The sequence below is a fragment of the Odontesthes bonariensis genome, chromosome 2 (assembly GCF_027942865.1).
Source record: "Odontesthes bonariensis isolate fOdoBon6 chromosome 2, fOdoBon6.hap1, whole genome shotgun sequence".
NCBI lineage: Eukaryota > Metazoa > Chordata > Actinopteri > Atheriniformes > Atherinopsidae > Odontesthes > Odontesthes bonariensis.
This window is the reverse complement of record NC_134507.1, coordinates 14171058-14195694: the sequence shown is the minus strand read 5'-3', so window position 1 is coordinate 14195694 and position 24637 is coordinate 14171058. Positions and strand designations below refer to the sequence as shown.

General features: G+C 38.6%; 1 protein-coding gene across 1 annotated transcript; it reads right to left on the bottom strand.

Moving 5' to 3' along the window:
• Nucleotides 1–16316: 16316 nt before the first annotated feature.
• Nucleotides 16317–22110, bottom strand: cxcl12a (chemokine (C-X-C motif) ligand 12a (stromal cell-derived factor 1)). Its single transcript, XM_075478210.1, has 4 exons — nt 21975–22110; nt 20332–20449; nt 19264–19347; nt 16317–17602 (listed from the first exon to the last, which is right to left on the bottom strand). The coding sequence occupies exons 1-4, from the start codon at nt 22039–22041 to the stop codon at nt 17575–17577; spliced, it is 297 nt and encodes a 98-aa protein (XP_075334325.1). The 5' UTR covers nt 22042–22110; the 3' UTR covers nt 16317–17574.
• Nucleotides 22111–24637: the final 2527 nt, after the last annotated feature.

Here is a 24637-nt window from a genome sequence, read left to right as displayed (position 1 = left end):
TGGAATGGGTGCTGGGTATTTCCAGCACAAAATGAAACAAGAACAACTTTTCTGCCAAAGATTCTTCTCAAAAACACAGTTCTTAAAAACTTAAAATTCTTTAAAAATTTTCACGACAGCATATGATGCCCTGTCTTTCTCACACATAGTTACTATGTATTCATTCAGAAACAGCATTTGTTGTTGCTGGAGATTCATTGCAAAGGTATTTTGATGTTGCTATTAGTTCACTGGCTCAAAAAAGAAAAGAAAAAAAGAGACATTTTTTCTTTTATCAACATTTGCTCATACTGTACAGTGTTGTTCTGAGATGAAATGATCATGAATCACACTCCTAATCCTAATTCACTTAGCTTTTGCACAAGAGTTTATTTTGTTTAATGGGATTCTAATAATCAAACTTGAATAATAGTGTGATTACTGCAAACGTTTAGCACAAATTCAGTCACATCTGAAATGTGTTATATTGAGCCAAATGCTTGGATATACCGACTAAAGACAGACCACATCAAATCTTAACTGGAAAATGCTTTGGCGATCCTCCGACTTCTAGCACAACTATGTCAAAATTTGAGGTTCAGCCCTTCATGTCATATTGTTCACTTGTACTTTCTTTCGTGGGATAATTGAGGTTACAGTAAGGAATCTACATTGGCATGATGTCTACAGTGTTTTAGCTTTTCCATATACATCTAATTCCTCTGCCAGTGAGTCACTGGCAGCCCATGGAGCCAATCTGTCTATTCTCTATGTACATACCTGCTTTATCCTGGTTGGAGTCAATGCCAGCTGACACATATGTCGACACCCTGGACATATGTGCTGCCAGCTCTGAAGCCATATTCTAAAAAAAATTTAAACTGGTCACCCTATCACAGGAAAGTCCCCTCATTGATTTCACTAAGTTCCACATCTTCACTTCAAGCATATTGAGGCCACCACTGAGTCAAATTAGGTCAAAAATTTCCATACACACACTCCTAAACCTTGTGGAAAGCTTTCCCAGAAGAGTTGAAGCTGTCATAGCTGCAAAGGGTGGGTCAACGTCATATTACACCCGATGGAATGGGATGTCACTTAAGTTCATATGCGTGTAAAGGCAGATGAGCGAATACTTTCTCCGGAGGGAAATTAGCAACCACAAGAGGATGTGAGATATTTTTACGCCTTGCCAGAAATTTTACATCATGCAGCCACTCATATTTTTCTCTCACGCACACACTGGATTTTTTATTTCAAAATCTTACAAAATGGTTCTCTCTGTCTTTCATTACTGAGTTTTATTGTCTATCTTTAATGTCTTTTGTGTCTTCTCTGTCACTTAAATCTCTAACAGAGAAATAGAAGGACAACACTGCAGAATAGACTCTTGCTCTTTGCTCAAATGATATGGACCAGATAGAGTAACACCACATAGTTTGTGCTTTCAAAACACCATGCTAATATTTCATGATCAGCAAAGTGATGATATCCTCAGTGTCTCTGTAGAATGGTGTTGGGGTCAATTCATGTTATCCATGCTGCTTGTGCAGAAGATCTGTGGGACAAAAATATCACCACCTGTATCAGTCTGTGGGGGTCCACAGACTCCTCCAGGCTCCCACCGATCCACTGCGCACACACCCTAATCAACTGTCTTTTCAAAAACTGATGAACACTTACCAGACAAACAAGTCAATGATTAGAAGAAGGAGACCACTTGGATGCTTATTATCAGGAAAGACTGAGTTTAATCCACACTTGTTACAACTTTTCATTGAAAAAGTACAAGGACCATAGATCAGTTTATGCATTTGTGTGGGAAGCCTTGGCACTATTGAAGGTGGGGTATGAGATGTTTTCTGGAGCATTTTTTATCATATTTGTCTGAAAACCTCCTCACGACCCCATTGCACCCACTAAAATAGAATGTTTGGAAAAAAATTAATATTTTAGTCCATTGTAGAGGGTGTAGCAAGAGGAAATGTCTGTAAGTAATGATGAGAGTTACTTCTATTGGATTCTGACATGCCAATCAACCGTCAGCCCCCCTCCCCCCTCCCCCCTGCGCGTTCACAGACTCGTGATTCGTTCATGTGTTTTGAAGGCGTGGTTTCGAGGGGTGGGCTGAAGGGAGAGGCAAGGTTGTGTATTTTCAAAAATATAGCTTGCAGGAACCGTTTTTCCAAGATCTCATACCCCACCTTTAAGTCTCAATTGGGTTATGAATGCTGATGGGGAAACAGTGAACTGATGGGGTGCACGTGACGTAAATGTTGTCATGCTTACATCCTTGTACCCGGCTTTTTTCTTTACTGCGCTGATGACTTGACTTGTTCACACATGCAGCAGACTTCTTTTTGTTCGTGCACGAATACATTTTTAAAAGAGCCACCACTGATTCGTGGGGCTTGCAGTTGTCTCCACAAACAAGCACTAAATATGCAACCCAGTCTCACAGAAAAACGTGTAATAGCTACGTTGGTCCACAAGGGAAAACGTGGTATTGTCACAATTTAGCCCCCAAAATTGTGACAATACCACGTTCTATTTGGCCTATTCATTTACATTGCTTCGAAACCAGGTCACGTGACTATCAAGTTTTCCTCAGCTAAAAAAGGAAAATGGCCGACTTTCAACCTTTTTTCTGTGAAAAACATAATATTTTAAAACAATACATTGTAACTTCTCAAAAAGCCCATTTTGGAGCTCCCCCTACAGGCTGTTCCAAGAGCAACTCTAGTCCGGTCTCTTGCTTTGTCGGCCTCTCTCTTTCTCTTCCTTGCTTCATCAGTCAACGTCTTCTTCTGTTTCTTCGGTGCCTCTGCCATGATGATCGTACTGACAATGTTGCGCTAGCTTAGCCTTATACCTGGGAGCGTGAGAGAGGTCTATTTGTTTTTGCGGTAGGTGTGCCAGAAAGCAAGTCGAAGTACTTCCGCTCAGCTCCCGGGCCGGTCCAGCAAAGTTACATAGCGCAGTTTTTCCAACTCAGACCCCCGAAGGGCATAGGAGACAGGCCAATCGTGATATTAAAACTCATTCTAGCTGTACAATTTTTTTCAAGCTGTTATTTTAAGGTAGAAATGTTACATAGTATTGCTTTAAGAAAGCATCTGCATTTGTATGCATTTCGATGGAATTTCTAGCGAGAACTATGCATAATATTTTCAGAATCTTCGTTCAGAGAATGTAGACGATCTTTCGTTTATTAGTTTCGCCGAAGATTTTGGTATCTCCTTGAAAAAACGTAAGAATAAAACATTATCAACCATTTCTATCAGTGGGCCATTATTTCAGTGAGCCAGTAGAGAGAGAAGGCCTGTTATCAGGCATGGGCTTTTTTTTTGTTTTTCAACTTTATTGACCAAACGTGTATCTCTCATAATATATTCATCATAAATATATTAAACGCACATATAATCTGTCTTTATGCGACTATAAATAACCCTTTCAAACCGGAAGTACTACGAGTACCGTGTTGATTTCGTATGATGTTACATGATGCGGCTCTAAAAGTATCTGAAGTAAATTTATTTAATTTTTCTTTGTATTGATCATCGAGATCAAGTGTAATTACTAATTCGGCTGTACTTGATATTTGATATATTTAGTAGATGTATGTTTTTCCAACCCTACTTTGCAAAACGGAAGAAGCTGCACATTTCCACAATAACAGTTAGAATATCTAACATATACCAACATCTTGACTTTTTTCAAACCTCAATCATATAGATGAAGTATAATTACTAATTCGGCTGCACTAGATATTTGATATATTCAATATATATATGTTTTTAAAACCCTACTTTGCAAACTGGGAAGAACTACAAATATGGCGCTAATTTGGATCAGATACATAGCATGGCACAAATGAATTGTAGTTTATTTTAAAAACGGGTGTATTTCTTATAATTTGGAGTGGTAAATACTAAATTGAGAGTACAAGGAGAGATTTAAAGGGGTGGAAAACACATATATGTCATCAGATTTTAAATATGCAATTGTGAAATTGGTGAAAATGATTTTTTTACCATATTTGATAGCGCCCCCACTTGGTGGCCATATCCATATGGGTATAGTCACATAGCTGAAGTCAAGAGCTCTCTATAACAGTTGGTTCCATATCTGTAGCCTCTTCTGTTAATGATTATAGAAGGACAACACTGCAGAATAGACTCTTGCTCTTTGCTCAAATGATATGGACCAGATACAGTAACACCTTACAGTAACAAGCCTTCGAAATTGCACTGAGGTCAACGTTCAGAGGTCAATATTTCAAGGCAGGACTGATTTATAATCTTCACACTGACATATGTTACTCACCAGGTCAAGGTCTTTTCAAAAATGTCTTTCATTTTGTCCTACAACAAAGTTTCATTTTCACCTCTGTTTGGTGCCAGCCTCTTTCAGGTGTGGTTTCTAAGACCATTTGATTGTCCAGCCTGGATGAAATAAAGTCTGGATTTTTTTTTCATTTTTGGTCAGAAAGAACCTTCAAGGTATTGATGATTTTCCTAATCATGTTCATAATTTTGGATTTGGGCTACTGTAGACTTTATTTTACTCATAGGTGGGTGACAATGGGCCCCTGGGCATGGGTTTGTCAACGTCCCATACCCCCACGGCAGGGCACTCACTTCACAAAAATGATAAATAATAACAATAAAGATCATTCTTCAACAGGTAGCCCTCTCAGCACCTCAATTATCCTACCCTGCCCCTGCAATACATCTTCTGTAAAGACAGACATTTGTGTGTGTGTATGTTATTTGTCCGCTATATTCACTAGTATAATACTACTACTCTTTCATCCCTATATTAATCAGCCCAACTTCTTCCATCAAATCAGATACACATTTAACCAAATAGACATATGTATGTTAATGTCGGCATACATACATACATAAATAGGAGTCTGTGGTAGGTAAGTTTTTTTGGTAAGTAGCTCTTTAAGCAGCTCGGAGTGGTTGCCAGGTTCCCTAGTACCTGCGTTTTTTACGCATTACGTGACCAGTCCGCCTCTATTGGGTCAACAACCACACTGCTACAATAGCTACCAGGCAAGCTAAACATAAAAGACGAGATCTGGCAACCTGATTAAAAAAACGCAGCAGGACTGATGTGTGCTGATAACGTCTATTGAATAGACTGATAACAGTCAAATAGGGTGCATAGATATACTTATATTATTATCTATGATCAAAAAATTATCTTTTGCTTTTTGTGAATACATATTCCAAAAAATGTAAAATGAACAGAGTCAGGCAAGGCAAGGCAAGGCATCTTTATTTATATAGCGCATTTCATACCACAGGCAACTCAATATGCTTTACATAAAGGTATTTAAAAGAACAGCATGAAGCAGCAATTTAAAGAGAAAAAAAGATAGAATAAAAAAGCATATTAGAGTGCATACACAACAGAAGTGCTGTTGTGTCATATGTAACTACGCACAATAGAATCGTTGTTCCTTCACGTCAGCCTAAATTCCTTTGGATTGTCCTGGTCGGGTTGCCGTGCCTCAGTCACTGGCGCATGCGCCACGCAGATATAGTGTGGCTATATAAAAAAAAAAAATATATATATTATATATATATATGTATATATATTTCTTTCTTCTTTTTTTTTAACAGAAATTACAGGAAAAGTCGGCGCTGGTCGGTGACATTGAGATAGCAGCGTCCATAGCAACCACCTTAAAGGTGGGGTAGGGGATCTTTTTCTGGAACATTTTTTTACATATTGCTTGAAATACTCTTCACACCTAGCCTAGAAATCTAGACGCCCCTAGAGGCCGCAAATGGAATTTGTTCCGGGCTAGTCTAGTCACTTGTGGTCGTTTTGCGAGGTTCCAAATCAAAACTTAATCGAGCCAATCAAATCGTGAGGAGCGGGGTCAGAGGCCGGGCTACCTAGTGACGACAGAGGTGCGAAGTTTCAGTGTGTAGTTCCAGAGAGCGGTAAAAAAAAAAAAAAAAAAAGTCCCAGAGAGAGGTAAACAATGGCTGCGCCCGGCGAACAGGCTTATATAACAGCTATATTGCCTTCCATTAGCTAGCTCTCTTTAGATTTATAGGGAAACGAAGTAAACTTACATCTGAGAGCAATCCCCAGTCAATTGCGAGCATGATGTACCGAAGACGGCGGGCCGAACGGCAAAACCGGAAGTGCGTTGCTCACTGCGGCTAGCTTTAGTAGCGACAAATTCGTGGGAACAAAATTGTAAATAGCTGGTATTTTGTCAGATTTTCAACACCTTGGGGGTCTAAATGACTACTTTCTCGCCTGAAAATGTTTCAAATGTTGCTAAAGTTACATATTTACAGAGTTTATAGCTTAAGAGTAATCAGCTTTTCAGGCCATAGACTACAAACCACGACGTACATTCCGTAACGTTGACTACATAAAACTTCTTCATCGCTCTGATTGGTTGTTGCGCCATCCTATTGCGTGGCGTTAAACTTGACAGACAGCCGTTTATCCCGCCCACACTGCTATCCAGCGTCACTAGACCCCTGTACAGCTTTTTGCTGTACGGGTCTGGCTTGCTAGGCTACTTCACACCCCCATTGCAACCAATTAATTAAAAGTTTTGACACAAATATGAAAAGTTTTAGTGGCCTCTAGAACGTACAATCTAGGAAAAACACTATCCAATCATACTGACCGTTAACAATGATTGGATTCTGATGCCGTCTATCAAACTGCAATCTGCTCCTCCCTCCCCCTCCTTCTCCCTGTGCGCGTACCCTGCTCTGTGAACGAATTACGCGTCCAGAAGCTTGGCAGGAAGCTAAACTAGAGCCAGTTTGGCTGGCACCTAGCATTATTAAGCGTATAGTTATCATATACTAAATACTAAATACGGCAACGATCGATGCTTGCTGTCAGAACAGCGCTCGTGCACCTTCGTGCTCGTACGGGTTCATGTACTCTAGAGGCGTGCCTTCGGGGGGAAAGTGAAGAAAAGGGTTGGGACTTTTTACCTGTGTATTTTCAAAATGCAGCTTCGCTGGACTCAAAATCCAGGATCTCCTACCCTAACTTTAACAACGGTAGAAAACGTGATATTCTTATGTTTTCTCAAGGAGATACCAAAATCTTCGGCGAAACTAATAAACGAAAGATCGTCTACATTCTCTGAACGAAGATTCTGAAAATATTATGAATAGTTCTCGCTAGAAATTCCATCGAAATGCATACAAATGCAGATGCTTTCTTAAAATATTATGTTTTTCACAGAAAAAAGGTTGACAGTCAGCCATTTTCCTTTTTTAACTGAGGGAAACTTGATAGTCACGTGATCTGGTTGCGAAGCAAAGTAATTGAATAGGCCAAATAAAACTTGATATTGTCACAATTTTGGGGGCCAAATTGTGACAATACCACGTTTTCCCTTGTGGACCAACGTAGCTATTACACGTTTTTCTGTGAGACTGGGTTGAAATATGCCCTCATTCACACACATTCATTTGGCTCTGTGAGCACCGTAGATGCTGGCGCACCAACTTTGAAAACCCTCACTGCACCTCTATACCTCACAAACCAAATAAAAAATGACCAAATTTTACCAAAACACACTTGTCACTTCATGTTTAGGTTTAGGAAAAAATCAGAAAAAGATAAGAGTCAGATCTAAAATATATTCTTCCTTCTATATAACAACCATCATGGACACTATTTTGATTGTTGCAATGGTGATTTGTAAATATAATACATTACACCAAAACTTTATCATTCTTGGTTGGCTTTAGTAAATTATATGACTTGGTTAGGTTTAGAAATCCGTACCACTTGGATAGGGTAAGAAAATAAATCTCGATTAGTGCTAAAAACACACTTTATACAACGCAACCATACCATCAGGGGAACCATTTTTACTTTTCAAATGCATTGGTTCTTATGACCACAAGAAGCATATTCTTTGGACGTAGTCATTTGACATATTTGCTGGCCTGAACAAATGCCACATGGGAACATTTTGGGGAGAAGGACACTCTTGTGCAAACATGACAGCAAGGTGCAACAGTCAGCCATGAATGGGCAGTATGAAAAATACCTACATCTTCGAATCATTACCCAAACCCCGTTATTTTTATCACTAGTATGAAAAAAATTCAAGTATGTAATTTAAACCAAGAGTCCATTCTTTTTCTGCGTTAAAACTTGTTGTAGGGGATATAAAGAACAAACGTGATTTTTGTGATAAGCTACCCTGTTCAACACTGTCACCAGACCAATTTAAACAGCTACTTCCATTGTTGTCATAAAACAAGTATAAAGACAACATATTCTATGAAATCTGTCATTGATGAAATACATGAAAGGCCTTTTTGTCAGCTCTGATTCTTTTGTGTTAAGTTTTGTTTTGACGGATATTAACCACGGCTTTCACTTTTCTGCCAGTGTTATTTTATTTGGAATTTCGTTGCTGACATGTTGACAACAGTCATTTTCTTATTACCTCTTGATGGTTGGATGCAAGTAATAAAAACTCAGCTTGAGGTTGTTGGCAGAAACAAGCCGTGAGTAGAGTTAGCCATCAAAAGCAGGAGAATAATGGATGTCACAGCAATGCTTTTCACAAGAATGAATTAAATTCCAACAGCTAAGAGAGAACAGAGAGATTCGTCTACAACTGTGAAAATTACAGACCCCATTTCAGCAAGGGAGGGGCACTGTTAGAATGCATATGGGGGTGTGTGTTCATGTCAGAGAATGAGGCTGTTGATGTCAACATTGCTTCTGTTAGTTCAGCCTAGAAAATCTGGCAACCAGTTTGTGAAAGACAAATATGGCTGGCTGTTTGGTGGTAGTTTGTCGGATACACAGTCCATTTAGTAAGAATGTCGCCCTAATAAAAGGCACAAGAGCTGCAGATTACAGTGCAACTATAATCAATGTTTCTCATGGTGTTTCATTTTGTAAATTCTACTAAAAACTAAGTTATATATGTGTGTGTGTGTGTGTATTAACTACATTGATAAGCATGAGCATGAAATAAATTTGTTTCTTCCATAATTCCTTCATACATTTTGTAAGTTAGCACATCAGAGCAGGCTTTCAAAGTGATACCATGATGCGCAAGAAAGCTTTGTTTCTCTTAATGAGACATGAACTCCCCTGAACGTATGATTGCTGAATCTGTTTTTTAATACTGACAGCTATTTCTACTTTACATTTCTACAATTCAGAAAAGCACTTTTGTTTTACTTTACTATCCTCTTGCAACTTAATCTTGCTGGCACTGTATGACCTTATCACTTGAGAAAGTATGCACAACTCTTCAGTTTCTCCAGCTGATTTATGAAGACGGCAGTGCGATTCATTTTAAATGCATGTTACAGAGTTTGAGAATTCGCATTTTGGCTGCTTTAACAGCTTTGTTCAAGTTTCCACTTTAGCAGAGCCAAAGATCACTGTGTTATCAGCCTGAGGGGGTTTAGCAGCATAAGATGACAACAATGAAGTGTCAGTACTATTTGAAACCAGCATTAACATAGTCTTCATATCTATTTCTGAAATCTGCACTTTTTCATGTTTAATATAACTTTAATATAATGCATGTTAGTGTGTAAATAAAGTTTGTACCGTCTCACTAGTTAAGCTTTTGAATTATATGATGTTGAGGCATATTTTATTTGATCTCTCTCTTTCTCTCTCTATACACACACACACACACACACACACACACATGTAGATAGAGATATATCTAAATCTCTATCTATATAGATTAAGAAATCTGTGTTTGTGTGTATGTGTGTGTCTGTGTGTGTGTGTGTGTGTGTGTGTGTCATCTGTTAAATGATCATTAACCTTGTAGAACAGAGTTTTTTCAGCTGTGTCAAGAGTCTTTACCTAGTAATCAAGACTCCAGTTGCAGCTGTTACAGATTACATTTTATCCTTCCATAACTATCTTCCTTTTTATCATTTTTCATTTGTGGTTTAGTTAAATGTTGATTTGTCTTGAGTATAGACTTTTTAAAGGGAAAAATCACTAGAAATATTTGTTTCCAGGGAAGAAGATTCACAATGCATATTTAACGTCAGTCTGGCAGAAACTGTGAACGACTATATTCAGATTTGGGAGATTTTGGAAAGAACTCAGAGGGGGAAAAACAGTTCACAGCTTCTTCCAGGGCCATGTGGGATCCATCTTTGTCATGGCCTACTTTTACTTTTTTTTTTTTGGCTTGCATTGCAATGTTCTAATACCAAAGTTCATCACTCATTCTTTTAACTCAATGTGGACACAGCTTGTATGAGCTGTACAACCTGGACTTGTGGGAAGAACACCCAGTGAGGCACCGCTATCCATTTTTTTTATTGAACTAAAATGAATTTAAATAATCATTTTCCTCTTAAAAATAGTTCAGTTTATTTATGAGCAGTAGTCAAACTGCTCTTTTTCTTGAGCAGCAATACACAGATAATATATAGGACCTTCTTTATATTGTGCAATTAATACCAGATTGTGAAAAAATTTTCGTCAGTCTGGGTATCAAAATGCCTTTCTTCCATGTTCTTTGATGTGTTTTATGTAAACTGCAACAGACAACTTGTTTGTCTATGAGGTTGTGTTTTCAATAGATGTGCTTCCAGGAAGGCCTCATTAAGTTGGCCGGATGGATGGAAATAGATTCGGCAGGCCGTCTGCAAGGTGGACAGTCTAAATTTTTCTTCTTCATCAACACTGCTGCTTCACGGTTTGTTTGGTGAGCCTTCTGTGGTTTCCTACTTGTTGAGCTCATGGCACTCAACAGCAGGCTGAGAAAGACGAGAGATGAAGCTGAAATTGGGCTCTGTGATTTGAGGTCAGATGTGAAGTTTGGTTTGGATGTTGCTCTTAAAACAAAGATGGTAAGGATTTGTTGTGTTGGTTCAGCGACAGAAAAAGACTGGCAAAGCCAAAGATATGAATGAAAGTGGAAATACTATTCCAGTTTTTTTCTCTGTAAAGCATTTGGTTTTTTTGTTGTTCTGGCCAAGCTGTACTGTGAACACTGATTTAACCCTTAAATGTCCAGATCAACCGTTTCACAGAGCACAGTTTAATCACAATATCTTAATAAATTAGTGGAAAATTTCCTGACATAACCATCTCAATCCGTTTAGGTTTGCAGCCCGAATGCTAAAGTGATTATGCTATGTGCCATTACTTTGTCAATTTTGATACATTTAAACAAAAAAGCAACTTTTAAACAACTCATAGCTAAAAAAACAACAAAAAAAAAACAACTCCTATTCTTGCCCCAAGGAATTGAAAAAAAAAATCAAATTTTCCAATGCTTTTTTACCTCAGTGCATACACTAAAGGTTTAAGACTGACTGTTCATCAATAAATAGTAATCCCACTCTTCTGATCATACAGATATTGTCAGTACTACTGTCACACATCACTGATATGCTGGAAGTTTGCAGAGCATTAGAATGGTGGACAAAACATAAACCAAAGCACTCGCCAAATTGAGATTTATGTCCAAAAATCAATCAATCATCTAAAATCTCCACAAAATAAGTTTTAAAAAAAACCAAAAACATTTGTACTCAAGTTAAATATGTCCACCACCGAGTCATATTTTTTGGAAAGCATGTTGTACTTTTCGAAACCCGAATTCTCAGATGGTCAAGTTATTTTAAATAACCTTTGTCAGCTCAAAGCAACACAACTAACCAACTACCTAATGAAATAAAGACAATGCAAAATATTTGTGGGGTATCACTTACAACAAAATGCCATTCAGATGTACTGTGGGTAGAACTGTTGTTTGTTCACTTTGTTTCTACCAAATTAAATTGTCTGAGGAGAACAATGTTGGTAGATGGTATTAGACATCAGACCTCCCTGTCTTCACATATGGACAGCATGCTGAGGCACTGAGTCACACTGCAGGGAAACAGAAGGGTCTCTATAATATAATACTCACCCTCATGGTTTAAAAGAAAAAGAATTCTGTGGCACTGAAGATGAGACAAGTACAGTATACGGGCTTCATCTCAAGATAATGTCATAATTGTTTCTTTTTTCTGATGGTTAGTCACATCCTTTATGGTCTTCAAGTTCCCTCTCTTTGAGCCAAAGAAGCTCAAGAGGCTCTTAGGGTGTCACATGGCATCCATAGCCTCTTACAGGCAAATATTCAACACGCCATTCATCTATAGATCTGCCATTGATGATGTGGGCGATAATCCTGAAAGGAATGGAGATGAAGGGAAACACAGTGTGTGATATGTGGGTGAACTTTAAAGTTGGTATAGTGTTGCGGCTCCTTTAGGCCCCACAGACAGAGGCCTCCTACTGTCCCCTGAGTGTGTGAGTCCTTTGTGTCTCATCCATACCTAACATTCAGTGTTCAGCAGGTTTCTTTTTGGTTTGAAAACAGACTCACACTGAAGGAGTTTAGTCCATAGCTGGTGTTATTATGTAGAGAGAAGGCCCCACATTCAAGCAAACATCTGTGTGGAGATGGATGGTGTTGGCACTCATAACCTTAGTAATATTAGCACATGAAAGGTAGAGAGACTGCAGGAGGGCCATTTTAACCACTCATAGGGGCCCCTATATTAGCCCCCCATTCATTCGCAAACAGACACACACATGACGCTGCTGTTACACGCTGCATGTTGGTCACTTTCAACATCCGCCGCAGTTGCTCACTCCTTGAAGAAGTTCAGCTGAGTAATTTTGTCATAATTGTGATTAATGTACTGCCGGGTCACTGGCAGTGTTAGTGCATTTCACAACACTCAGCACCCCCCCTTTACACAATCAACAGGTCATTTACAAATCATTACTCGAGTGGTGGAAATGTGCAACAAGTCATCTGATACTAGAACAGCCACAACTCTTCTAATGTTTCCCTTTGGGAGCATGAGCTTGGTGCACACAGTGCCCCAGGACAGTGGCCTGGTCTGGGGCAGGGGGGTAAATAACAACTGAAGAAAAGAGGCAGGAGGCTGAGATAGAGCAAGGACTGCAGTCACACACTTTCCAGATAAAAATCTCTCAGATTCAAAGTCATTTAAAAAAACTTTCTCAACAGAAATCCCAGGAAAAAGTTGTTTGCTGCACTGCTGAAGGACGGGTAACATCTGCTTTTTCTACTATTATCCAGCGCAAATGGGCATCCTATCAGAGAGAATACTGCAGACACCACTAACTGCAGGTTGTGTAAATACAAGAGGCTGAGTTTGTTGACTCAGAGTTGATGGAACAAAACTAAATAATTTAAGAGATATGATAAGAATATATATTTCAGATGGACTACAGATGTGAAATAATGTATGTAGTCTTCAGACCGTGCTCAGAGCTAAACTGGTTCCATATCTTAAACTTTAAATCTTACAGTTTTCTCCTGACTTTTTTCACTCCTCTCTGATTTGCGCCCTTTCAAGGTTTAAGCGGTGTGCAAAGGGTTTTTGGAGACTTTTGGAGAAAACGAAAGATCAATCCCACATGACAGCTAAGTGTCTGCACCTCAGTAGCTGACCTTGTGCTCTGAGCTAATTGGAGGGGGGTGAAACAGAAAATGTCAAAGTTGCCTTTGGGAAATCAAAAGTAAATGCAAAATAATGCTGCTGCCTGTCCAGCAGCAAAAATTAATTAATTCTTTTTCAGATGTCAATTTAGCATGGTTTATATGGGGAGGAAATTGGTCCAAAAGATGCAAAACCAGAGAGGATTGTCATGGAGTGAAAGCAGGCCGACTTTCAGTTAGCAGCAACTATAGAACAGCAGATCAGAGTATTCTCATACCATTGAATTTTATCGGTTCAAACATTTCCCAGCTGCTCAGTAGTGACCTGACAGTAATCTCCAAAACATTATCGCTGAATTATTCCCTTTACTTTTCCTTTTACAAGTCCCAGAGATGAAGCAGTGTCTTTGATTTATTCACCTCAAACACTATTCAGTGATTTTCATCTTCCTTTGATAGTTTGGGTGGTGAAAAAAATTAGAAGGCCTTTTAAATTGATGTATGTAACAGTCAGATGGACAGAGTAGGAGTAAAATTGATGTCTTGAAGTGGCTCTCTGTGACCCCCTCACACACATGTACATGCAAACATGATTTTTACATTTTAATGCTTTATATCCATGATGAATAACCGCTAAGTGGAGTTTCATTGGCTGCACATCTGGGAGCCCTTACAGCTAAAGATGGAGGGAACATGTATCGAAAGTAAAATGAGCACAGGCACTCAGCACATCCCTTATTTCTGTCATTACTTTCACATCACATGACACATCTTTATTCATCTATCAAGGTGTCAGGTTTTCTTTTGACATTGTGGTGGGACTCGAAACCCCAACAGAGATTTGAAGGCAATGCATTATATGAATTTCACATGTCTTTTCTTCTCTTGTACATTCCTCAGCCATTGAGCAAACCATAAATGTCTTGGCTCATATCGAAGTAATGAGTTTCTGCCTGCTTTTTGGTTTTTCAATATATTTTCAGAAAATTTCACAATTTTGTCAATCTGGGAACCCATTCACCTATTGTCTGATGACTTGGCCTCTGGTGATGACATAGTCGCAGTGGTGATATCTGGCTTCCGGAGTAGTCTGGATAACAGATATCTAGTCCAAAACTGTAAATATAAGTAGATGCATTTTTAAAAGCAAAACAAGCACTAAGTTGTTGTTATGCAATAGCTAAAGGTTTTACAATGGTCTAAGCCAGTGTATTCTGTCTTTATTTTTTCTCTACGTGATGTTTTTCTGCATGCTACCAAAGCCCACTAACATAATGCTCAAACTACAAATGTAAGCCAAATAACTTCAAGAAGCAAAATCATGTCCATTTCAAACAGAATCGGCATATTTACATAATGCAAATAACTGTTTATAGAGATATAATCAAAAAAATAAAACACAGCCTTTAATTCCCTCTCAAACTGAGTTCTGCATTGGGACAGCTTCCCTATTTTGTGACTTTGTTTTTTATCTACAAAGTTGTAGCAAGTCACAGATGATTATATCTGCAGTATGTGCATGTTTGGTGACGGATATGTGAAAAAGACAGAGCGCAGATCTGCAGTCTGTTTATCTGGGCATGTTGCCCAACTCGGCTCAAGTACCAACACGGCACTCGGGAGGATCAGTGATGTTTATTTTCCAATTATACTTATGATCACGATGTTCTGTTCCAGTTCAGCAAAACCGATGTGCAGATGCATTAATACTTTAACACATCTCATTTACTTTCTATAGCCTCTTGCTTGACAAAGACTTTGCTACAGAGAGCTCTTTATGTGTTTGTTTTAGTTGTTTTGTTTCTCAGATACAACACACTTTATATGAATCAATTAACTTTACAAGCTATATGTAATATTCTGAGTTTTGCCCCCCCCCCCCCCCCCCCCAAACACACACACTCACGCACACACACACACACTCTCACACACACACACACACACATTTTTTCATGTAATGTGTATGTAAAATGTAAAGTTAAACCTTTTACATCCCCTTTTTTTATACTCCAGGCTTCATGGCACCATTTACAGCACCTGCATACTTTAACTGATAGGTGTTGGCACCAGCCCCAAGATAACACTGAGTTATTTGCAACTATTATGTAGACCTGCGTTCAATTAAACATTTTGTTCTTGTACATGTTGCTCTGCAGCCTCAGATCATATCAGTCAACAATAATGTAGTCAAGTAAGATAAACCAACATTCTGATGACATAACGCAAATGACATTTGAGTTATTTGTCTTAAAACATTTAATTGAAGTAGTCAGTGAACAAATATCTTTAAATGGTCTGCTTATAGAATACAATGTAAAATATGAGTATGTGTTCCCTCTATAGTTGAAAAAAGACAAAGACAAGCTGCCTACTCTTCACATTAATGTTTCTACCTTGCAGATTCCAGCAGTGAAATCCGTTATCGCAGTCACTTAATGCAGTGATTACATCTGATCATTTTCCATTCTTGACTGTTACATCAGAGCTACTGTCCGCTTCAACTGGATTTCAAAGCTAATCAGTTGCAAAATGGGCTGCAACTCACATCCCTTTCTCTCTGATGTTTAAATCAGCACACCCTCTGACCCCCTGGTACAGTAAGATTACAGCAGCTGCATGTTGGCCCTGGCAAAACTTGCTTTACAGTGATTTAAGGAGTTGCTTAAAAGAGCGGCGTATATGCATGCATTAAAGAGTACAAGTATGATTATGCATGGTAAAAAAAAGGCTTATAATATGTACAGGAAAGCACACATTAAAACTGCAAAAATTTTAAGATTTCCTCTTTCCCTTTTTTTTTTGACTCACTAGCTGAATACAAGTTTCCCAAAAAAAAATATACTGGATGGCTCAATTGTGAGAGTAAAGTTCCTTCATATAAATGTTTGGATTTAATATATAAATGCAGAAGAGTACAAAAATAAAACATTTGTATAGCATTCATTTTACATATGAGAAGGAGATTCACACGAATTCATGTATAGATCTCCAGATTTAAACAGTTAACTGCAGCTACAGATTCAGTGATCACTAAGAAGAAACAGAACAGACACAGAACGATAATAAACACAAAAAGCACAACATAAGAAGAAAAATAATGATCAGACTTAGTGAGTAATTTGCTGTTATCGCATGAATACATCAGATATAAAGTGCATTACTATCTGCATGACAGTCATAGGTAGTCACATCCATCTACACCTACAAATTGTCAGTTTTGGTACTATTTTCTGCAGCTAACAGTGGTACACTCTGTGTGTTAATTGTGGATGTGGAAACAGCTGTCCAAATTGTTGTGCACCCTTCTTTTAAATTTTCATTCAAACAAGTGAAACTGATACAAAGGCCATCAACTGTGAATGTTGTGTGTCAGGATGTTTTCTCCCCCTCTGCTTCACTTCCAGTAAGTTTTAAATTATTTGTTGCCAAATTAAAACTTCTTGGGAACCAGATGTTCAGCTTTTCGTAATGATTTAAAAAGTACACACCAGTAACTCTGGGTCACATAATCACAGCCACAGCTCAGCTCAGGAAATGCTCAAGCTCTTTTGGCATCTTAATTTCCATCACAAAAACATTGTAACTGCCATTTTTATTAGAATCTTGTGCACATCTTACGTTCAGTCTGGGGTAGCTGGCACCCAGTGAAATTCCTCGGTGCCAATTAAATCAAACCTAACTTCTTTTTTTAGGGAAGAAACCACTCATTGTTCATCATTTTGTACAATTTTAAAACAACGACAAGGATAAACAGATCTGCAGCTCAGCAGACCAAACTCTCATTCTTAAAAAAGGGATGTAAAGTCATGCTCATTGCGGACGCACACCTTTTCCCTGTTAACAAAGTAGTTAGAAAAACATACACCTACAGATGTAATGGCACTTTGCATTAATAATATTTGCTATAAGTGTTGGGAGTGGTGATGGTGAAGACGGTGGTAGGACAGATGGCCCGGAGTTCATGGTGAAGAGTTGTGGGTTCATTCCATGCAAAAGGCTGCAGCAGAATAGCTGGGATAAGTGCTGTTCAACATACCAGATGATCTCAAGTTACATATCTGTGATGGCGGTCCAAATCCTCAGTGATGGCTCAGGAGGATCTCTGCAGCTTTTTAGTTGCCCTGTTTGGATTTCTTCATCCTAGAAAGCAAATTGGATTTAGAAGACGTACAGTGTTATGGAGACAACACTGTTGGAAGAACTCATTAGAGGAATAACTTTGGCAAAGTATCAGTATGGACCAACATCAAGATGTTAACCTGTTTCTAGTAAACATCGTTTTGAAAATGAGCGAGTATTTGTTCAAGTACAAATTCAGAAAACATCTCACTCCAGGTTGTCAAATGAAAGCAGCTGCATCACATTTACGGGGCCATAATGTTGTTATCAAGTAATCATGAGCTTAACTTCAACCCTATTAGATTTCATTTTAATTTTCCATTCTGATTTGATAAATTCAATGTTCAACAATGCATTTATGGAGAACATTAATTTGCAGAGTGGTATACGCATAGCTCTGCACGAACCGTGTACATTACACCAGCATAAACATTTGAACATGGGTGGGCTGCTTATTTGTTGACACTGGAATAATGCTTGGCCGTATTTAAATTTATATATTAAAAAAAAAGGTAATCATAGTTATGTTTACAAGACCAAATCTGAGCACGAGGATTAGTTAGGACGATGTGCATTGCTACACATTGTAAAACAGTTGATCCTTTTGACTCCCCTTTGGCCGTATGTGTAATTGGAAACACATTAGGTCTAGACCCATTGTAAATGAGCACCATCTACGCTCTACACGGGCTGTTTTGTTATGCAGAGGGATGTTCACACCTCAGCAGGCCAAAGACTCCACGATCTTCCTCAGACAGACAGTCTGACTGCGCTATCACTGCAGGACCATTCCCCTCTGGGTGGATCAGTCACTTGGTATTGGGCAAATACTGGATTGATGCAGGACTGAGTTTTGTTTTTTTTTAAATCCCATTTTCTGCATTTTTAAATTCTTTTATCTGCTGCCATAACACAGTTGCCAGTTTATTTCAGTTTTTGTAAATATAACTGCATATAGATGGCAACTTGATTCTCTAAACTTAATAGTGACATTTTATTTTGTTTAGCAAACAGCCAACTTTCTCAATGCAGGAAGGAGACAGTCATTGTTGGCAGTGGCTTGAAGCCCCCGCAGTCTCAGTTTGACTTTAAAATGAATGTCGATTGCCAAGTTGCTGTATTAATGATGACATAACTGGCAAAAAACAAAGCTACACTATTAAGTTCCACAGTTTCTCTTTTTTTTTTTTTTTTACAATATTGTAAAGGTAAACCTTTTTTATCAACATAACATCAAAAACCCTACACAGTAAACAGCAAGCATACTACAAAGCTGTATTTTATCAATACTTGCAGATGTAGTTCTTGTGTGAACAGTGACAGCCAGAAATTAATCCACAGCAGCAGTTAAGATCAGAATAAATGCCTTTTTAAGGTTGGTGCATCATCCCACATCAAAACCACTATTTGTGCGTTGAAGTGGAATTAGTCTCAACTCCCACTTGGTCATGTAGCTGCATGTTTAGAATTTGGGCTCCAACATAAATTGGGCAATACAGCGCTGTCTCTCCCACAAAAGGATATTGGTAGATGTCCAAATGCGGATTTGTTCTTTTGCATTCATGCATTCTATTCTTTAAAATTTCTATAGAGTGGAAGCAATTTCACAGTGCACCAAATGAGTTACAGATTTAAGCCTGATACCAGCTAACAGAGAAATGTATTGTCTTATTGGAACTCACTTGTTGATAGCATTCCTCAGGTACTGCTGCAGCCACCGAATCTCTGGGTTCACACACACCTCTTTGTTTGTCTTCAGCTTGGCACTGATTGGAAAAAAAGAAAAGATTTCAGTACAAACCTAAGATAAAAATGAAATAGTTAATTCTGCAAATTCAGGGTCACTTGATGATCTGATAATGATAAAATAGACTGAAATTAATACTGTCTTGCTAGTTTTACACACGCAAAGAAGTTTGTATTTTTTTTCCTCAAAAAGAGGCTTTTGACAGTAATATTAAGTAACCAATTACTCCTTTACAGCAATTCTTAAAAGATATCACCCCTTTAGTTTCATGGTTTACTCTTAATTGATAAAGCTGTTAATGTTTCATTACACTTTGGAACCCCAGCCCAGGCTGCGCTACAGTCTTACTTCAAATCCACAATAGAGCTGTGGTTATTAAAATAAAGGGTTAAAATTGGTCAAATGTCTTTGAGTGGGAGAGCAAGTTTCCTTTCATGCCTGCGCCTTGCTCTTGAGTGACAACATGAAATAATTTCTGTCAGTCCGGGCCTTTGTGAGATCGGCCAACTTTATTTCCCTCTCTTGGCGTGGGACTGTTGATGCTGTTCTCCTTCTCATAAGTAAACCATCTTCTGCTTCTGCTGTTGAGCACTATCCTCTGTGACTTTTCTCCACACATGAAATAATGATATGGACTGGAACCAAATGCTGTAAGCAATGTAAGGGGACCATACACAGTTGCAAAAGCCAAGATTAGTGTTCTCCTGTTGAAAACTAAACTGCATCCCCCTCTTTTTCACATTCAGTCATCGGACCACTTCCTGCGGATGCATCAATGTAGCCAGTTGTAAAAACGTCTTCCTTTCTGTGTATATGTGAGTGAGTGACAGCGGGGTGTGGGTGTACATATATATGCGTAGCTCTTTTCTCTGGCCTGTCACCACTCGGAGATTGATGGTGAGAAATGTCTAACTGGTAGGAAACCTGTTTAAGAGTTTTTAGGAGTGTGAAAGAAAACGTGTTGTCTGCTAACTCAACGCTGAATAAAAGCAACAACACTCACATCACTTGGAAGGGGCAGTTAGGCGTGTGGATGAACCTGAGCTCTCGGATGTAGCCTCGTGGGACGTTGTTGATGGTGGAACGACAGTAGCATCGCTCCACCAGACTGATGGGTTTTGCTGCAGAAGCAAAAAAAAAAAAAAAAAGTTGCTGTTACATGAAATGATACTCACAGCAAAGCCTGTTTTCAACAAGCATTAAAACGTGTTAGGTTACACTAATGATGCCCTCTGAAATTCAGAGATTACATCTGTTCTGTTGAAGAGAAATAAAAATAAACATTTGTCAAGCAAACTAAATGATTTACAACATCTTCTTTAACAGATCAACAAGTTGAAGCATGCATTCGGGCCTCTACAAACTGAAAAAAACAACAGCCCGTGAACTGTATTCTGGATTTGCAGCTCAAGTTTTACACCCATCCATCAACTGCATCATCCACTTGTCTCTTGCAGGGTCATGAGGCCTGCATTAATACCAGCTTTGAGTAAGAAAAAAAAAATCATGTTTAACCCGCATAAATTCTTGTTTTGATTCCCAACAGAACACACACAGAGGAAGGTGATAATCAGGACTTGTAGACTCACATTGAACACTGAACTCTTTTTGTCACACATTGGTCTGCACTGTGTGGTCTTTACATTTCATAATGGATGTTCATAATTTCCATTACAGTCTCGGCTTTGGGGGCTTGCAGACAAAGATCTTAACTATGTTAATTAACGTGGAAAAATGAATATGAATGCAGCAGCATAGAAGTATTTTCTCTCTTTTTCTTGAAACTTTCCCGACAAAGTGCACATATAAACAGGTGAGCTGTAGAAAAATACAAGAAACGACGTGGTATCCGCTCAGTCGTTGTGATTTTAGAATGAATACAGCAACTACAACTGTTTTTTGTTTCTTGTCAGTAAATAATTTTAAAACCAACTCGACAGCAACCGGCTCTCGCAACAGATGGTGAGACATGCCTCTGCAGATTAAACCCCAATGCAAATTGTTTTTACACCTGATCTAACGGTATTAACATGATAAAGGGCGCAACAGCCCCTAGTTGGGCCACCGATGACGCCACGTAGACAAGCACAAACCTCGTAATGCCTAACTTGTGCGTAATTAAAGGAAAACAAAGGCAGAACAAATGTTGATCAGTGATCCGACAGGGAATCTCTTGAGAGCCGAGAGCCACATTTGCAGCCTATTGGCGCTTTACGCATGCCAAAAAAAGTGTCTTTCCCCACTCCAGTCAAAGCTCGAGCACGCTTTAAAAAATGATGAAAATACTCGAATTTATGCTGCTTTTAGACCACATTTGCAGTTAAACTGTGCCTTAATAGAAATGATTAAGTGAAAGAAATATCCGAGTATTAATTAACAAATGTGTTTTCTGTGAAAGAAAATAGCCTGCAAAGCTGTGCATCTAATTCGTGATTAAATGTCATGAATAACATCACAAATTTACCTGGGTTGTGATGCACAAAAACCAACAAAAATAAAAAAGGAAAAGTTCATTTGTCCCTTTTCTTTTCTCATACATGGTCCTGTTCTTTATTTTTTTATTTCTTAACTCCACATGATCTGTTGTGACAGACAAAATCTAACCCGTGTCACAACATCACAAACCAGAGAAAAATAAAATCATACCTTGGGATGGAGGTGCATATATCACCATTGTGAGCGCAGCCACGACTGCCAGCAGCTTCACATCCATTTTGCGTAAAAGTCTCTGTGATTTGATCCCGCTCAGAGTAAAGTCCAGAGGAGTTGTGACGGACGGGACGCCGGCGAAGTGTTATAAATTACGCACCAAAGTCAAGTTGTGTAGACGGGTGAAGGAAAAGACTTCCGGTAGAAAAAGTAAAAGCCGTAAAGTGTCAAACGCGTCATTTCGAACAGTAATCATGTGATAACGGATTACATTAAAACCAACATTAGACAATGTTTTACAGCTCTGTTTTTTTATTACGTTTATTTTGTACATGGAACATGTTCGTCTCCCCTCTTTTTTTACTCAAGCCACCAAATCACGCACAAGGAAGGTCACGATACCCACTCCTCATCTGCGCTTGTCAACAAAAAGCAGAACCTCCCAGAAAAAAACCCTGAAAATCAGCTGATAACTTTTCCTTCGGGTTTGCATTTATTTAGTTGGGTTTATAACACGAACAAGTGGCCTTTCCGAAAATGTGCTCAGTATTATTCATCGTTTGTCTCCTAAAGAACTTGGCCCAAGTGGATACAAATTTTAAAGCATAATCAGAGAGGACTTACTTTCTCTTTGCTTTCTCTTATGAAGTGTAACGTTTTCTGTTACTTTGAAAGTTCCAGTAAATCAAAAGTGTTGTAGAAACACCTCCCAGCTTGTGTTTGAAAATCAGCAAAGTCCTTCTCAGTTTAGAATAATTCTTAAACAATTGCTTTTGCTCTGCCCTGCTTTAAAATCTTAATTGTGTTCCTGTGCACACACCCTGCCTTTTAGGCTATCAATTAATGGAGCATTTAATGGAATACAGATGTGAGTCAGTCTTCAGACGTTTGGCTTTCATCAAACACTCCAGTGTGTGTGTGTATGTGTGAATATCACACAAATGTGAACCTTCGGGATGTTTTGTTATGAGAGATAATGTTAGATAAGATGTGCATTCTGTAAATCCTAGCTTACATGTTAATACATGGAACAACTTTCTTTTTTTCTCTTAACAGGCAACTAAATGTCGATTAACAATGAAAATATAACCTGAAAGCCCTCGCTCAGAGGTCGCAAGAGCTTTTATTTACACAGACTGTTTTGCTACGTTTCTGTCTGAATCTCCGAGCAACATGAATAATGTGAATGTTTCTCGTTGTATTTTCTATTCTCTCTTTTTTTCAGTGATTGGAGACATATCCTCTCGTCACGCAACTGTGGGAAAGCAAGCCACCTGCTGACAGCACGCTTATCATGAAAATGTGTGAGGAGTAGAAAAGGGTTGTTCGAGTATAAATGTTTTATACTTGTGATTAACTGAATCTTTATGTACAAATCTTCTTTTATGTTAGTTTTTGGACAGTATCAGAATAATGTCTTGAGTGTTAATATGGATGAAGGCTGTTGATGACAAAGTGCCTTTTACAGCAGTTTCTTATATAAATGTTGGTTCATGATTTGATATCAGTGGAAACGGTCTGTGTTATGGATCTTAAACAGTTGTTATAGAAGTAACCATGGAGATAGACTAGAGGAGACGCACACAGGGTGAAATCACTTGACAGCTGAAAGGACGTATTGACTTCTCTCACAGGCCACAAAGGCTGCCTCCAAGTGTGTGTGTGCCTTTAAAACAGAACGATAGAACAAGCAAAGAGTTAAACTTTATTTGAGTAAGATTCTCTCAGCTTGGAGTGAAGTTTAACATCAGAGGGTTCCAGTTCGAAGTGCTCCCATCACAACAACTCATCAGCTTGCTTTCTCTCACACAGGACTCCATACTTTACCTTCACTTCTCTGCTCTGTCCAAGACAGACTTGTGAGTCTGCACAAAAAGGCAAATGCATTCTGTGGGATTGGTTTCTCTTCAACACCAATACACACACGCACGGGCAGATAAAAGCTGTAAAACAGAGGCCAAACTCCCATGTCATGGGAGAGAAGTGAGAGCACATTCAAGTACTTCAGCATTTCTGTCACAATCAGACAGATTTACTTTATCTTATTGGAGTGAATGAACTTTTCCAGTTTGGTTGCATAAGAACATTTGGCAGCACATTGCCCAATTGTGTCATTCTTGTTTGCGAACAGCATCTTGTTGAAATGAAACAGGTCTTTTCTCGGCACAAGTGATCATTTACATGAAATGGCCATTGAGAGCAACTTCTTTAAAACTGAAAGTAAAAGACGGTCCTATTTTTAGGTAGTTTTAGCGTCCCAGTAACAACTGTGACTATCTGGTATCAGGGTAACTTCTTGTTGTTTTTGGGAACACATTGCACACATTTTGAACATATATGCTACCTGTTATGAATTACTCACACCTGTCCACTGTCCACTTTTTCTTTGAGTTGCAGTGTAGTGCTCTGCGGCCCATCTGTTCGTCTGTTTAAGGAGGTCTCACTCCAGGGGTCCATCTCCTGCTCTCTGCATGACACATTTCTTACTGTACTCTCAGAGAGCTTCTTTGACTGCAAGAGTAAATCACCAACAGGTTTTTCTCTGAAGTTCAAGAAGAGTAACAGGTGTTTTCCAGGTCTTGTTAGAGACCCTAATGACTGATCAGCTTTATATTCTCTCCTATTTGCTTTATTTTCATGACATTTAATGACATGTATAG